General features: G+C 42.0%; 1 protein-coding gene across 1 annotated transcript in view; it reads left to right on the top strand.

Annotated features, from left to right (window-relative positions):
• The window catches only part of KIAA2012 (KIAA2012 ortholog), a 101,894-nt gene that overhangs the window by 43,406 nt on the left and 40,010 nt on the right, over positions 1-18,478 (top strand). Inside the window, 2 exon segments of the mRNA XM_063112427.1 lie at positions 3,304-3,372; positions 11,336-11,412. Of these exon segments, the coding sequence (XP_062968497.1) occupies positions 3,304-3,372; positions 11,336-11,412 (146 nt within the window).

Raw genomic sequence — 18,478 nt, forward strand, 5'->3', positions numbered from 1 at the left:
CAACTTCCAGGTCGTTTCCTTAAAAGGAAACTATTTGTCCTCCCCTTCATCTTTCCCCTTGGACTTGGTTGTGGTGGTGAAATAGCTTCAGCCATGTGGAAGAAAACCATGATCTATGGGATGATGGAGCAATAAGATGTAAGGAACCAGGATGTCTGAATCACTTCACGGAGCAGAGCCACCCTGATCTGCCCACCTACCTCTGGACTCATGTGAAAGAGAAATAAATATTGATCTTTTGGGGTCTCTTTGTTTCAGCAGCTTACCTGTGCCTTAACATAAAGCAACTATCATAATATCTGCCAATCTTCACATTGCTTTGAGCAAATCAAACCAGATCATACTTGCACTTCATCTTATAAAGTAAACTTTCAATATGAACTATCATTGGACCTAAAAGAGAGAAGGTCCATTACATATGTGTTTGACTCCTTTGATACGTGTACTGAATACCTACTATGTACAAGGGACATGGAAGGGTGTTAATATCAAAAGCAAATGCTCTTGGTCAATGTGCTCTGTATACCATCTCATTCCATCATCCCAATAATCCTATGAAGTCAGTATTCTCATTCACGTATCATGGGTGAGGAAACTGGAACACAGGGAGTTAACTCACCTGGTAAGGGCACAGCTCTGATTCATTCGCAGGCCTGTCCGTCCCAGAGGCTGTCCTCACCCACTTTCCAAGGCCCTGCACCGGCATGGTGGCTGCTGCCCTCAAGGACCTCACAGTCTGTGTAGAGAACAGATCCACAAGCAACTAACTCTACCACAAGGCAGATGAAATGAGTCTGTAACAGAGGCCTAAGCAACACAACTCAGGGGTGTTCAAGGAAGAAGCCAGCAATTCCAGCCTGGGAGACTGGGCAGGGCTTTTACAGAGGAATCCCAATTTGCACTGACCTTTGAGAAATCAGTAGAAGTGGATAAACAGAGAAAGGGAGGGAAAGACACAGTTAGAGAAGGGACCAGCATGAACAGAGACAAAGAGGCAGGAAAGTAGAGAACATGTGGGAAATGAGGAGCAGCCCAGCATGAGCGGACTGTGAAGGGGCTTCATGGGGGTGGGGGTGGGGGGAGCCGGGGCTGACAGGCAGGCCAGGGTTGGACCAGGGAAGGCCTTGTGTGCCAGGAGAGAGCCGAAATGCTGCTTTTTAGGCAATGAGGAATCACAGATGTTTGAGGCATGTCATGCAACCCAACATGAGTACCAGTGTGAAGTAACAGTCAACAGAAAAGGCAGAGAGCTCAGGCTACAGCAAAATTCTCCAGGCGACAGCTGATGAGGGCCTAAATGGAAGGCAGCAGGCAGACCTTGCCAGGAAGGGAAAGTCCCCAGGGCCACTGCCTGGATGTGGGGATCTCAACCTACACTCTGAAACCTGAGCACCCAGTGACAAGCCCGTTTGTAGAGTCTCTCTACAGAGTTGGCTACAGTTCTCATCTCTGATCTTCTACTCAAATTACCTTTATTCTGTTTTTACTCATTTAAGATCACTTGGTGGGCAAGGCAGTGTGTGTGTGTGTCTCAAATATTGTAATGAAGATAAAACAACAAGTAAGGCCCCAGAGCCACATCGTCATCCCCACAACAGCACACACAGGGTCACAGCTCCTGCTGCAGCCTCCCTCGTTCCAGGTCAAACTCCCGCCAACACATAAAAAGCAGATTTCAGCGTCCTGGGCCCCCCGGCGCGTTGGCAACGTGGCAGCTGCTCTCTGGCGTGTGTGCTGTAGGGAAATGGCTGAGCTTCAAGCAGACAGCCGTGGCAAGTCATAAGCGTTCTAAGGAAAACCATGATAGCAAATTTCTTGGGAGCTTAGAAGCAAAGGGCAAGGCGGTAGCAGTGATGGAAAGTGTTTGTCTAACCCTCTTGCACCTCTCACCCCGACACACATTGCCGTTTCTCTTTCATGACTGTTTTCACTGCTGCTTCCCCTTTCAACCACTGACCACTCAATTCTTTGAGGGAAAATTAGCATTCATTATGCAATTTATCTCTCTCCTTTTAATCCAGAGTGTCTGTCTCCAAGGTCCCTAGTCAATAATTAATGTTTGTTCTCATTTTCCATTCTCCAGAGCATCTACTCTTGAACTGTAAGGTCAACAATTAACACTAATTATGGCTTTTTCTCTCCCCAGTGTTGGTTCTCAGAATCCCCAGCTGCCTGCTCAGCCTCAGTTACCGGCGTGTGCACGGCTGCGCGTGTGCACGCCCAGATGGAAAAGCACCAAGAGGCAGGCTTTTCCAAGCCCCACCACAGTGCAGTGAATCAGTAGAACCCAAACATTCCTTTTTGGCAACCTCTCTAGTATATTTGTATCAGTAATGAGACAATGAAGTAAAAACAAACAAATAAAAGTATTTGGAAATGAGTTTGGGTGGGTAGTTAGACCAGAAGATCTCTAAATCTTTTCCAATTTGAATTTTCTAGAACTCGTTGTGATTTTTCCTTCCCTATATTACTATCTCCTTGATATCTCACACCTCTCTCTCTCTCTCTCTCTCTCTCTCTCTCACACACACACACACACACATACACATACACACACCCCAAATTTCCCTTTAAAAACGATTCTTCATTCATTTAGGATTCACTCACCTGACCTCCTTTCCATCTGTCACCTCTTCCTCAACTGTCTTTCTCAGCTGTTATCCTAATCCTCTCCAGCCATTAAAACAGCATTGTTTTAACTGGTTTTCATTCTGACTGGCAGGGATGGCTAAGAGAATAAATTTCAACTAAGGTGACTCAGATTGCAAAAAAAATCATCAGGGGCTGTGGAAAAGCCTCTGTCCAGTCTTTTTGGCTGGACTCAGATGGGCTAGAATCCCTCCTGCCTCCCCTGGCCCAGACCCTGTGTTTGTGCTACAGCTGGACACGGGCTCTTCAGGCCTGTCTGCCGTCGCCCACATCCCCTATGGCTGCACGTGCTGGGGCCCTCAGCACATCTGCTGTTCAAATCCGGCCAGCTCCTCCCAGCGTGTGTCAGACATTAACTGTTTCATGATCTTGCTCTGTCAAAAGTTCTCCTCTCTGAATTTGGGCATCGTGGGCCCAGCAAGGTATCACCTTTAAACATCTTGGATATAAATATTATTTTCCTCAATGCTTTTTCAATTCTAGATCAACCTTCTCTCCATAATAGCATCTATGGATTTTCAAAACCATTCAATACATTACAAGGCTTAAGCATCGAGGCATCTACTTCATGTTTTCCCCTGTCTTGGAGTAAGGAAAATAGCTTTTTTCAAGACTTTTGCACATTCTCAGGCAAAATCCCTTATTGTTTTTCAGCCTATGAATCTGTCAATTCAAATATCAGCCATGAAGAGAAGGGGGCTAGTATTCAGCATCTCCTAAAAGGTAAGCTTTTCCCCTAAAAAGTCACCTCTACTTCTCCTCTACGTCATTTGACTCATGAACATAGGATGTCATACTTTGACCTCCAGAAACATACAATTTCTCCCCAAATATACCAATAAGTAGGAAAGAGGATTTACTTCCCGGAAAGCCTGAGAAATGTGGTGTCCTCATGAATTACTCGTGGGCAGCCCTATGTGCTGTGGTCTGCATATAAATATTAGGGAAGAAGAGAAGTTGGGTTGAACCAAGTGCTTGTGCTTAGTTGGCCCAGGAAGGATCATTTGCAGGGATGTCCTAAGGGTTCCACAGGTTGTATACTGCACAATTCATTGCCCCCTAGAGTTGTGTACAGCTCAGCCTGCACAACCACAAACTAGGAAACTATCTGGAGAAGGCCCTCAGGCTTGTATTTTGAGTGGAGGACTGAGGCCAGTTCTGCCTCTTCCAAGATTCCTTCCATATTATTTCCCCCATAGAGAGATATACAAACACTGAGAGTGTAGGTTGACTTTGTAGTTCATCCTCCACCCACAGACATGGCTGCTTCTGCTTCAGACCAGGGGGAAGGGATGAATACATAGAGACATTCTCCCTATCCTTAAAATCGTCTTTGATTAACAGAGAAATGTGTGTGGTCTTCCTTGCTGCTTATTTTGGGGCAGACAGCAATGAATCCTGCATGGGGATCTGCTATAGTAATAGGAAGCAATGGCCCAGATGGAGGGCTGGAGCCAGAGTTGGGTGGAGGGAATTGTTTTTGCCAGACATTGCAAAACTAGAAAAAAAAAAAGGCACAATCCTATCCTTGCCGATCTCAAAATCAGTAAGCAGAGAAATGCCTGGGAGTCTAGCCCTCTGCATTACCTGTTGCCATCTTCCTTGGGCAGACATCCTAACCACGGTGAGAAGAGTTTCAATGTCATTTCTGCTCATTCTCACACATTGGTTAGAACTGGGCCAATGCAGCTCTTAATAGGAGCCCTGTCATGAAGGCGATGAGGCTGGTGGTGGTGATCTGACGTGCCAAACATCGTGCTGGGTTCTTTACAGTCATTATTTCACTTCATCCTCACAGCAATGATAGGAGGTAAATCTTATTATCATTTTCATTTTTCATCCAGGACAATAGGGCTCAGAGAGGTTAAGTAACTTGCCCAAGGTCATACAAATTAGTGAAATGGGGATTTGAACCCTAGGAACCTGCATTTTTACTGCTATGCATGGTTAGTAGTGGTATCGATCTAAATAGGCATGTTTCCACCAGACAATATGTGAGAGTTTAGGAAGTCCTTGACTTAATAATGACCCATACAAACAAATGGCTTCTGTTGAACACCGTTTTCTCCTCTATTACCCCTTCCAGCACCGGAAACCCTTTTGTGGGTAACACGGAAAATGATTTGCAACTTTTAGAGATACTATGGGGAGAAGAGGAGAACCTGAAAAGAAGTAACAGTTTAAGAGAACCAAACTCTTGAGACAAAACTTTAGACCAAAATATTCTTCCTAATATAGCCTAAAATGTTACAATTTTACTTAATTCTATTATTAAAATCTCACCAATAAAATATTTACTTTGGATAAAGAAGCATCCTCTTAAAATACTGATACTTCTGAGAAGCTAATAGTCTGTCACAATTTAGTAAAAATTAGTTGAATCAGATAGCTGTCCTCTTACAACCTAGCTGAGAACAGCTGTTCTGAGGGACTGAAAATTCTGCTAGAGGTGGAAATAGAGGTGAGTAATTTGGATGTAAGTAGAGTTTTAAGAGTTGAAATATGCCTGCTGGTGGGGTACCCTGGTGTGCTTGGATGAAGGGAGGAACACCAGCTAATGGAAACGGGGGCACTAGGAGAGAAGCGCAGAAAGGGAACTGATGGGATGCCAAAGGCAAACAGCCTATTACAGAATTGCCCCTTGGCAAGCTCTACATCCAGAAAAGGGAAAGAAAACTATCATTCCTTCTCCTCTCTATTCCTGATAACTGAAAGACAAATTTCCTTCTTAATGCAAATTTATTTCTTATTTCCAAGCTTTTGAACATAGTTCCCTCTGCCTAGAGCACAATTCCTCATCTCCTCCTATCCAACGTTGTTTTAATTATAGTAAAACACACATAACATAAAATTTGCCATCTGAACCATTTTGAGTACAGGGCAGTAGCATTAAGTACGTTCGTACTGTTGTACAACCAACCTCCAGAGCTCTTCTTCTTGCAAAACTGAAACTTTAGACCCATTAAACAACTCCCCCTTCTCCCCTCCCCAATCCCCTGGCAACCACCATTCTACTCTCCAATATCCCCCGATTTTTAGCCCTTTTCGTGGTTAACTCCTACGAATCCTTCAGTTCCCAATTTAGTTCTCATGCTCACCTCCCTGCACCTGGCTTTTCTGCTTCCTCTTCTCTGCCCTCCCCATCCCTACCCTCCCTGACCCCCCCACCACCCTGCCGACTGGGTGACAAGACCCCTCCACATGTGCACGTTGCACCGGTGCTTACTCCCATCACAGCTTCTCTCACAGTACTGTCTACTTATTAGACTTTCCTTTCCACTGGACTGCAAGCTTTTTAAGGGCAGGGCCACACTAACAACCCCAGTACCTGGTACAATGCTGCTGACACACACCTGCTGTCGGTGCCTCATAAGTATTCGATGATTGAAAGAGCTCAGCTACAATATGGGTTAAACAAGCTTTTTTTTCCCCAGATTGACTTGCGAGGCTAATCACCATGCAGAACATTGTCTCTGCAGGATAGTGCATTCCGATAACTGCCTATATATAAGCACAGAGTGCCTCTCTCAGGGCTTAGAATGTAGGAACTTTATTTGCTCCCTTGATTTGCTCAATGACCTTAACAAAAAATTCTTACATCTCTTTGTGCTGAACATTCTCCATTTGTTCTTAAGGAAATGGACATAACATTACTCTGAAAATATCTGATACTGTCTGGAATTGAGTTCAAAGAGCAATTTAAAACATCTATTCATTGGAATCACCTATAGAGTTTTCACGACTTCTGGTTTCCTTTTTGGTCATTTGGGTTTAATGAATATTTTCAGATAAAAGTGATTGGATTCTAAAGAACTATATAGATGGTGGACTTCAGGTATTTGTGGACTTGAAGGTTGGTTTCAACTATTTGAAATGACCTCAAAAGTCAGGGACACACACAATTTGTCATTTTACAGAGGCATATAGTCAAATCATAGACATTACAAGGTTGGGAGGGAGAAAACCATCACTAAGCTAGTGAGTGAGCCTAGCCAGCCTCCCAGCACACACTTCTCAGTATTGCAGCACAGAATCATTGTAACATCTGCCATGGCTCCTGTACAGATTCTTTAAACAGAAGTACAATGATTTTTTTAAAAATATGTATTTTAATGGCCCTAAAAAGGTGGCCAACTGCTAGGACTAGTGATAGAAGTAAGAAAAAGTTAGTAGTCTAACAATTTGATGAAAAAATAGTTTTAAAAATCATTCTAATCCTTTATTTACAGACTCATTAAGAGTCTGAAGAACTCCCCCTCTTTTTTCAATTGTGCTTTAGATTTATTGAGGATATGACATACCATAGGGATGTTCATAAATCTAAGGATTCTTGAAATTCTCAGGATGTGTCCCTCCCAAGTAGCCACTTTCTGCTGTTCACATAATGCATGAAAGATTAGGGCCTTGTGCTAAGTACTATTTCACTGTGAAGTAGTACTTAGCACAATACATTTGAAGGTAGGTATGGATTTTAAGATTGTGTGCATGCATGTACATCGGTTATATTTCACAACTTATAATAAAGTTTAGAATATTAATTTTTCTTCTGTCAGAGTGATCAAAAGAATTATAATTTTCATTAAATGCCAGTAATCCATAAATACTGTTTTCTGTCTCATCACTCTTCAGACATTTGTGTTATCTTCTCATCAAAAAAACCATAAAGAAGCACGAGGCTTTTCTTAAGGATTTTTTTCCTCCTAGTCTCTCTCTCTCTTGCTTCTTGTACACGTCTACCTGTGGCCTAAAAATTTTGCTGTTGCCTTTATTTCCCCACAATTCCTCATTTGAAAATTAATGTAGACTCCAATGTGAGAATGTGTTCAATAGAATGAATTAGTCTGTTTTACACAACTCAAAGACATTGCTCATCCATTCATGCCTTCATTCAGCAGACACTAATTGATCATCTTCTAGTAACAAATACTACACTAGGCACAAGAATACAGTTGAAAGACAGACTGCATGACTTCAGTAGTCCACAGTGGTGGAATGTGTTGAGAGCTATGAAAGAGTACAGACTGACTCAACCTGGAGGTTGAGAAGGCTTTTGGAAGGAGAGGACATCTTTGGCCTCTTTTTTAAATTCCCTTCCTCCACATGGTCTTCCACTACAGGTGTACTTTTTAATCCTGTGATCTATTTTGATTGGAGAGTTTCTCATGCAGCTGATATTTTGTTGCTACACAACTCAAATTTAAATTCCATCCTCTAGCTTGGCTTCCATTTAGGGCTTGGTAAACTGCCATGTGCCTTTGAACCTCTCCATAAAAAATAATTTATGAACTTTTGAGAGAAGTTGATGTTCCCAAAGCTAACGCCAGACCCTTGAGACTTAGCTAGCCTTGGTCTAAGAAGATATAAGTAAAAAGACTATTATTCCAAATTGGAAGAAAAATATTACCCTCTCAGTTACTAGACACTTCCATATTTAAATTCAGATTGTCTCATATTTTCTAGACCCATTTACTTGGCTCCTTCGCTAGAGCTCCCAGGGGGATGGAGCCTGGAGACTTTCTCAGGTCTTGAGTAATTGTTTGATACCCCCATCTCACCCTCCTCCTCATTCAGGAAGATTTAAAGCATAAATATGTAGCATGAACAGGGTCTTAAATCTTGTCCCAAGGATTTGATAATGACGATACTAAAAGGCCATCTTGGGTCTTGGTCTCCTGCATTAAACAAGCAGACTTGAAATTTATTATAACACTACAAACAAACACTCTACACGTCATAGGTGTCTTGAGTCACATCATATAAAATAAAGTATTTTTAGATATTCCTAAGGAAAGGTCAGCAGGATCAGAATTATCCTTCCTTTTATGGTCAGGTTTATACTGGGAAGAGTTCTTTTTTTTTTTTTTTTTTTAATAATCTAGAATTTGCATTTGCATTTTCCATTTATGACCAGAAACACAAAACAATGAAGGTCCAAGGCTGACTTTCAGGCCTTTTCCCACTGGTTTCTGCTCGGGCCAGCAAGTCCATGTGCAAATCAGTGAGAAGGCAAAGGTGCTTCCTGTGATCTGTTTGACAATGGGTATATCCCCTTCCCAAGGATGAACCACTGCAAGTTATGGGGAAGGTCCTATGACAGCATACTAATGATCAAAGGGTACTCATGCCTCCGAATTGGTTTATATGGATAAAGGCCCTAAACAGATTTAAAGTGGCTCCTGCCAGCACCTCCAACAGCCACTGCCCTTATAACCACTGAGTATTTGACCACTTTGGAGCCCACAGGTCAGATGTTCTTTCCTAAGCACTGACACACATCTAGGAACGAGCCAAGTGGCCCATCTGGCCTGATAAGGTGACTATTTGGAGTTAGGTCTCTATTCTGACACTAATTGTGGTCCACCAGAGGGTCTCATACCAAGGGATATAAGCATTCTGGAACAATGGGAATAAATATGACTATGTTTCATTTTTATTTAAAACAACGAACAATTTGGGAATTAAAGGTAGTCAACACAAATTTAAATAGAAGAATATTTTAAGGGGCTGTATCCTGTGCTAGAATCAGATGCTCTTTCCTGCTTTTCCGGTTTTGAGTGTTTGGTGAAGGATCCCATGACTTGAAGAAGGCAGAAGAGGTTTGGGATGAGACTCCATCTAGTAAGGGTCATCTCTGAAACTGCCTGATTATCTGGCGGGAACATTATCTCCTCACTAAAAGCCTGTGGTTAGATTAATGCTAGCATTTGAAAATCTACTTGGGCCTGATGGTGGGCAGCCAGGGAAGGAATGTGTTTTCCATTTATGTCTTTAGTGGCAGAAATGTTCATCACAGGAAGACTGTGAACTCCCAGTTTCAGGCGTGCCCAGAAGTTATGCAGTCTGCAGTCTGTGAACACACACACCAGCTCCTGAATGCAGTTGCCTGGGTTGCTCAATGGGTAGTCAGTTTCTCTGACTTGATAACAGGGGTAGGTCTTCCCACACTGTTTCAAGAGAAAGTTTTACCACCACCATTGCTTTATCTCCCAGGAATGCAGTTTGAGTTGTGTCCCCTCCTTGACAGCTTGGACCACAGTAAATTACCAAGGTCTTGACCCAAGAGACGGAGAAGCCCTAAGCGATTTTTCAGTCTCCTATCTAAAAATGTGTTTATATTTCTTGGACTCTGGCTGACTGATTCATTCTCTGGGTGTTGCAAGAACTTTCCTTATGCATTAGAATTTATAAGTTTCATTTCTAAGAGACCCATGGTTCCTTCCAAGCCACAGGGAAGTGAACCTCATCACAACACAATTCTGCTGGGCTGGATCTGTCCAGACGAAGGACCATAGCCAAGCAGCCGCAATGTGGCAAGCTCAAGTGAGGAGGTACAGGAGGCAGCGTGATGTGGTGGGAAGCACAGCACCAACCTGGGGGACGTGCAGGTTCAGGTTCCTGTTTTTGCACTATTCAAGGTATGGCCTTGAGAGAGCGCCGAATCCTAACCACTAGACCACCAGGGACGCTCAAGGTATGGCCTTGAGCCAATGACACGAAACCACTCTCTGGGTCTCAGCTTCCCCCAAGATGATTTAAATAAGAAACGATTTAAATCTGGGAAGAAGCCATTTTCAAACACAACAGAAGAGGACAGCTGAGAAACAACAGCAAAGGGAAAGTCAGCCCACAAGGAAAGAGTAGAAGCTTCAGGTCAAAAAGACAAAGATGCAGAGTCACAGATGGCCATAGGCTCTCAAAGCTACCAGAGATACAAGGGTACTTCAAAAAGTTTGTGGAAAAATAGAATTAAAAGATAATACGAATCTTTCTGTGAAATTTTTGAAGACCCCTCATACTTACTAAGTATGGAAAGAACTTTTCATTGGACACTGGTCCCAAAAAAGAGATTAAAATCCTTTTCAGTGCTTAGCTAAATCTGTTCCTCAAATAAACATTTTTATAAATATTAAATTTACTTTCTTATGGGAAAAAAAGAAAAACAAAAGAAATCCTATCCTTTTGCACCATGGAGTTTTAGAGGCAGGCAGTCTTGGACTCAAATCCGTACTCAAAACCTCACTAGTTGTACAACCTTGGATGAGATACTACACCTTTCAAGCTCAGCTTCCACACCTGTAGAGAACCGTGATAACACCCAGCACCGGAGAGAGTCACGGGGTCACACACCAATGCCATGCCAGAGTCCGTGTGGCACCTGCTTCATGGCGGCTTCTTGATTTCCATTATTTCTCCTCCCACCAGCCCCATTTTGGCCTTTGCCCTTGTCTGTTTCAAGTTTCCACCTCTCCTATTGCCCCCCATATTGTGAGAAAAAAGGGAAGTCTCTGATCTCTTTAGCCAGAAGGTTGCAGAAGCATTTTCCTACTTCAGTTAAGTGCACTCATATAAAATTTATATTCAACAGCATCAGTAAGTTTCTTCCATCAACATTTCTTTTTTAATTTCAGCTTTATCTGAATCTTGATAGCACAAAGAATTTACTTTTGTTCTTTTAAAAAGCAACCAAAACAAGAAAAATATAAATTTGAATATAAGGTCTTACCACTATATTTATCATGGTGTTTAGACTGTGCCTATAGAGGTTATGAGTGTTATTTGGTGAGTAAATATGAATGCCATAGGTGTATCCATGTTTATAATCTTACATACATATGAACTAGGTATGTATGTGTATGAGACCTAGATCTGACAACCTTGATCCTTTTTCTCTCTGATTTTCACCTAGCAAACACTGAGTCCAGAACCACTCTTCGCATGAGTCTTTATGAAACCTCACCTTTGACCCAAACAACAGAGAAGCAGGTACAGTACCGACTCTGAATGAGCGTGATACTCAAGTCAAGACTCTTAGGTTCTTGTCCTGGCTTGCTATGTGACCCTTGGTGAGACTCCTCACCTGTCTGGGCCTCATTTATCTAATCAGTAAAATGAAGCAAGTAGACTATAAAACCACAGAGGTTCCTTTACTCTTAGACTTGCAATATCTTAGTCCAATTGTGACTTATTGTCTGTCTTTGTGTGTGTTAATAAGCACAATAGGCCTTTCCCTGACTTCTGCAAAATCAGAAAGGGAATAAGAAAACACAAAAGTTATTCATCGAGGCAGTAGGCACTCATTTGCATTCCTAATGAAATGGGGAGAAAAAAATTAGGAATCGAGGAAAAAAACGCAAGGGTAATTGTGAAGAAAAGAGGAAAACGCTTATCTGGATGCATTAGGAACCTCTATTAGTGGTTCAAGGACATATGTTCACAAACATTTGTAAGTTTGTTCCTTCGTTGGAAGCTTTGAGGCTGGGACTGTCTTCAAATTCTCTCTGGAGAGACGCCTCAGGGGAATTCCTAGAGCTGAATCTGGCATCTCAGAGAACCGGAGGCAGGAGCAGCATACACAGCTCCAGGGGACTTGGGTCTCTTCCTGTTGTGTGACAGCCTAGGGGCCACGATCTCTATTTCTCCTTTATGTCCAACTTCCTGCCACAGCCTGGCTTTCTCCTCTCCTCTGGCATTTATTAAAAATAATAATAGAAATGGGTTCTATTATTCTCATCTGTGTGCCTGAGCTGGGTTCTGAGGCAGGGCGTGGACTCTCACTAAACCCAGGCCTGCGTCAAGGCCTCCACTGATGTAATGCAGCTAAGCCACCCTCCGTGCTACTGAGGAACCACAGAACTAAGTTTGCATTTCTTTTAAATGCCTACTTTGAAGATACCCTTTATAAGGTATCTAGAAGCATTTCTTTTTTGAGAGAATCTGTGACTAAGGAACATATAATATTGTATATTTTGATATTTTCACAACTCCAAAGACCATGCAAACGCTTCACATACTCTAAACACACCCCAAATTCACACAGCCCAGTGGTTGTATTTCAGGAGACCTAATATCACCTGCAATAAAAGAGTGGCTCAGCCATGTCAAATTAAATCCTAGCCTGAATTATTAACTTTGCAGTCAGAAAGAGGAGCACCAGACCGAGGGTCTTAAACTCTAATCCTGGGTTTCCCCTGTGCCGCTGTGGCATGTCAGCTGCTCCCAGAGCTTCATGTGCCTCCTTTGTGAAATGAGGCGGCTTGTCCCCACCAGAACCAGTTGGTTTGTTCAAGTCACAGTAGTTTTAATTCCTTTAGAAGTCGCCCCAGAAAGAAAAGCCATTTGAAAGAAAGTCTGGGGAGCCCCCCCAGCCCCCAAAACACAGAGAAGGTGGAGTGAAGTTGGGGAGGTGGGGGTGTGTCCCTGGCCTCCTTCATCCCCCTTGTTTCTTGAGGCTAATGGCCCCTTATTAGATTAATCACTGACTTCAATTTTAACTACTTCCTCAACCTACTCATGTAAATGACTAATTTCATGTTTACTATACAGCATCTGGAACGGATTTAGAAACAAATTTCTGCCCAGCAGATCTCAGTTACCTACCTTGATGGGCCACTGGCAAATCCAGTGGATTCCTCCCACTGTCGCCTTTCCTGCTGTGAAGCAGGCCAGGACATCGGCACAAAATTGGTCTTTCTCAGCAGCAGCAGTTTCTGTGCTTTCCTTTCCTTTAATTCCCCACTGACTCACCCCCTCTCTCCCTTCCTTGGGGACTGACCGTATTAGGAGTTAAGTCACATAAAATACTTTTACTTTTTTATCACAGTGCTAGCTGAAAGGGGGTGGGGGGGGATCCCGAAGACGGAATATTTTGGTATCACCACCCTTTAGGGAGAAGTCACAGACCTAGCTTTGGAAAACGATTTGTGACGGGGTCGGGTGGCAGGGGGCGGGTAGGAGAGGAAGCCAGACGGAGACCGGGTTACTGGGGTCTCCGGCCCTGGAGGCTGCGTGCGGCGCCCCCTGCTGGTGGCATCGACACGCTGCGGCCCGCTCCCGGCCGCCGTCTGCGCACGCTGAGGAGGCAGGTGGGGGGACTCGCGCCGGGGCACCCCTTCCACGGCTGATCTTCCCAGATCAGGGCCCGGGCGGTAAGTCCAGCAACAGAAATGAGAGCAACTGACAGCAGCAACTTCCTAGGAGCTGGGAGAGGGGTTAAGTCGGGGATAGAGGAGGAAGAAAACTACAAGGGGAAACGTGGAGATGAAAAGAGCAATGAAAAAAGAAAAAAGAGACAAGCAGACATGTTTCAACTGCAAGATCCCATTTCCTCTTTCAAATGAACTGCCTCCCCACTGTGAACAGAATCAAGTATTTATGAAGGCATTTTTTTGCATATTCATAGCTGCATGTGGAGCACTGTCAGTTCTGAAGTCCTAAAGGTACGGTGCCCTTTTTTTAATGCAGGTCCCTCAGACTCCTCGCAGAATTTGGTATTCTCCTTCAGATTTATTTTCCTTTCTGCCTTGTGGTTCCTCCTAAGGCCCTTCATTTGATTAAGGGAAATTAGTTCCTGGGATACCTTTACAGACCAAGTATTGCTCTTACCTCGCTGGGTCACTTTCATCAATCGCTAGAGAAGCTTTTCCTCTGTGTAGTGGCGGCAGGTGGGGTGAGGTGACCAGAACCTAAAAAGAGTATTAAAATTGTAAATGAAAATTCCAGGAGGAACCATTAACATATCTATGCAGTGGTGGAAGAAAGTAAAACCGGAGGGGGAGGGGGGAAGGTAAAATAATTTCATTAACTTTAACATTACTATCTACACTCAGGAAAGATAACATTTAATTTTAAAAGAAAAACATTCAGAACCAGTTAGAAAAATAAGCGGGAGACATAAAAGATTCATATCAAAAAATAATAGTAATAGAAGACAAATATGGAAAAAACATTCATCCTGATTAGCAATTTAAATCCATATTGAGCAAACTGGAAGTATCATTTTATTCTTGAGATATGTGCCTCCTCACTTTTTTAAATAGTAACTCCCAGTACTGCTGAGGCTTTGGTAAAACTGGTACATTTATACACTTATGGTGGATTGTGATTTGGTTCAATCTATTTGTAAAGCAAAATGGCAATGACTCACGAAATATGAAAAAGTATTCATACCCACTGATTCAGTATTTCTTACTTCTGGGAATTTATCCTAAGGGGATAATTCGGCAGAAAAAATGTGATCAAAGATGTCCATTGCAGCATTATCTATAATGGAGAAAAATTGGAAAGAGCCTAAGAGCCTAACATCAGAGAAATGATTAAGTTAATTATGATATATCCTTCTCCCAGAGCGGTTTAATTCAAGCATTCAAAACGGATGGTTATTCATACTGGAAACTGTGATTTAATAGAAACGGTTTAACACAAGGTTTCTCAACCTCAACACCATTGACATTTTGGAATACTGGAAACTGTGATTTAATAGAAACGGTTTAACACAAGGTTTCTCAACCTCAACACCATTGACATTTTGGAACGATGTTCTTTGTTGTGGGGAGCTTTCCTATTCATTGTAGGATGCTAAGCAGGATCCCTGGCTACTGCCCACTAGATACCAGTAGTACAACCCCCCACACACCCATAGTTGTGACAATCAAAAATGTTTCCAGATCTTGCTGAATGTCCCCTGAGGAGCAAAATTACACCCAGTTGAGAACCACAGACTTAACATTTTAAAAGTGGAAGTCAAAAAGATAAGTCAACTGGGACTGCAACTATGTAAAAAAATATATATCCATAAGGAAAAGACTTACAAATACTGCATGAAAAAGGTGCATTCATATTAGCTTGAAATTAGGATGGGTTAGTTTGAGCTCTTTGTTTGTGTTTTGTTTTCCTGAACTGGGGGGGTGTTCCCCATAATTTTTGCCTTTTTCTAAATCCTTCCAATAAGAAAAGATGAATCATGAGAAAACTGGTTTTTTCAAGTCCAGCTTAAAGTGTTCTAGGAGTCACAGTATATAATACAACAAGCTAAACAGGGGTCAACACCATAGTACTATTATTTTTCAACTAACTGTTGTTCGTTCAAAATACTTAACATTAATTAGGTTTTTATCAGATTGTTGAATAGAGCCATCAGAATTCTCCTTACAAGGATCTCAACCCCTTTTCAGCATTTTGTCCCTCTAACTATAGACTTGGGGGGATAATGAGTTCACCTCTTTTTCTGAAAGCTTGAATCTCAAAGTTTGAAACTCTCTTGTCCTTCCAGATCCATCTGTGTAAGCTTGGGACAAGAGGGGCCCTGAGCCCACTGGTTTATAGAGCTGTCAGGGCAGAGACGTTGACATAAAGAGTACCAAAGTACAAGCTCAAACTTTAATTATATCTCCCAAGAATCCTTGTATCTCTTTGTTTTAAATAAGAAAGCATCTCACCAGTTTTCACATTGTCAATTTTCTCACTTTGTTTAAACTATTTCCAAGTTAGAAAGAACAAACATCCTTTCTCACATGCTTTATCTTGGGTTTTGTTTTGTTGCTTTGTGGGGATTAGAACTTTGGTAGTATCCTAAAAATTCTGTTAAACTGGAATGATGTCCCTTTTTTCCACTTCACAAAGCCATTTTTATTTCAGCCTTTACTATCTTCTTGAGTTCAGATTCCATGAGTTTACAACAATGTAAATTCATATTTTATCTTATGTGTCCTAACTTTACCTCTTTTGGATCTCAAAGAGTAGCCTGTAATTCTAGCACACTGGGATTTAGGTTGAATAAACCTATGTTTATCCTATCTGTTTCCTTGGTGGTTTCATGAATGGTGTTCATATCCCTGTCAGCCTTCCTCTTTAAGGACAAAAAAAAAACACATCACACCTGTAGACACACTATGTTTTGTACAAGGGCACAAAGGTAACCTTTTGTTTCAGTATCCATACCCTGCCTTCTGTTTAACTTCTTGGGTATCTAGAAGAACGGGATACTAAGCCTTAAAGACAGACTTTTTTTTTTTTCTTATTCTGCCTCATTCACCTTTATATTCATTATGTCTAGCACAGTTCCTAGCACATGGTAGCCACGCTCCAAAAAAAAAAAAATTAACAAATAAATCTTTCATCCACATTAAGGTCTTTGTCCTGGGTAGAAGCAGCACATAATCCTCTAAGTAGGATGCAGAGATTGCACTTGTTTTATTTTCAGTGATAATGACACGGAAGTTCAGCTGACATTTCTCCAACAACTCACACAATTTCCAGGTACTTTCTCCCATCCCTTGCCATGATTTGTATTTCACTCTCTGGAAAAGCTTTGGGTCATGTGCAGACTTGGAGATGTCATTAGGCATCCTTCTTGGAGATCTCTGTGAAGCGGATAAGTGAGATTGGTCCTAGCACTGATGCCTAGAATTAGCTTTCTGCGTTTCCCCAGCAAGAGAAGTGCGCTCTTTACAATCCCTTTATTCCCCTTCCTTTGTTTTTCACTTCTGAAGTCAGTCTTTTGCGGGACTCAACATTTCCCTAGTTGTCTGCTCGTGCTCACTCTCTCCTCCTCCACCCCTACCCTGCCCCCTCCGGGTTTGTAAATAGCTTTAGTTGTGGAACTTGATTCAAAGGCCTTTTGAAGATCTAAGCAAACTTCATCTTCTGGTTCAACCTTGCCCACAGGATTACTTTGTCCACCTTAAAACTCCCTAGACGATTTAAGGATAATTTCCTGAGAGGGGTTTTGTTTCTAATTACAAATTCAAGGCTTTTATTTGTTGAATTTTCACTGCAACTATCATTTATTCCAATAAGTCTGTGTTTATTGATCTGTTGGCTGCTAGTGACACATGATACCTGCCTAGTTAACTCCTTTTTCTTTTTTCTTTTTGTTATGGAAAATTTCAAACATACATAAAAATAGAGAGTATAGTATAATGAACTTCTAGGTACCTATTACAAACTTCAACGATTATCTTCCCATTATCTTGAGAGGGTCTTTTTTTTTTATTGGAACGTAATTGATTGCACATATCTATGAAGTACAGTGTTGAATATCAATACCCGTGTGCAATATGTTATGCTCAAATCAGGAGAGGTTTAAATGGTAATAATAGCCAATGTTTTTTAAGGTTTACTATGTGCAGGGTTCAGCATTACCTTCCTTAGTCTTTACAACATCCCTGTGAGGTGGGAACAGTTATTATCCCCATTTTACACAAGAGGAAATAGACGTCAGGACCAACAGGGCCCTATTCTCACATGACCTGCACTTGCAAAGAGGCCTTGTGGTTTGGGCATTCCGTAAAGCTGCGTTTAGATCCCAACTTCTTCCTTACTAGCTGTGTGGTTTTAGGCAGGTTATTTAACCTCTCTGAGGCTCAATTTCCTCATCTATAAAGGATGATAATATTTCCCTCATGGAGTCATGACAAGGATTAGATGAAATACAAATGGAAAGGGATAATTAGCACAGTGCTTGGCACAAGACAGCCCCCAATAAACAATAATAATAATTATCATTTCATTCCCATGTCATTTACCTTGAAAGCCATTATAAAACAGAACTTGGAGCTTGTATACAATCTACGGTTCGGACATGGAAAAGGAGAAGCTCAAAAATCAAGAATCATTTAAAGGAGGACAATGAGCCAATCCACCAATTGTTCTCTCCTCCCCACACCCAGTCCCCAACCCAAACACCGCCAACACCACCACCACCTCTCTCAAATATCCTCCGTGCCATCCGGAGTTTTTACTTTGTTTCACTGCTTAAAATTCTACCTATTAGAGATTTCTTTGTGTTTCTCATATCTCATTGTGAATTTTGTTTGTTTGTTGTTTCCCTCCTATACCTAAGGGAACACAGCTGAAGGCCTAGGGAAGGAGGGGAGGCAGGCAATTTGGGGACCAGGAAAGAAAAGGAAAGGACATTTTTCTTTCTGTTCTAGTCCTCAGCTGTCCAGTCATTACCAGAGCGAGTTCAGCTCCATAGTTCTGCTAAATTATGGCTTAGATAAGCTTTTACGGGCCAGTCTGGAAAGCAAAGCGCCATGTGTAACATTTTTTT

This window comes from Cynocephalus volans, chromosome 1 (genome assembly GCF_027409185.1).
Source record: "Cynocephalus volans isolate mCynVol1 chromosome 1, mCynVol1.pri, whole genome shotgun sequence".
Taxonomy (NCBI): domain Eukaryota; kingdom Metazoa; phylum Chordata; class Mammalia; order Dermoptera; family Cynocephalidae; genus Cynocephalus; species Cynocephalus volans.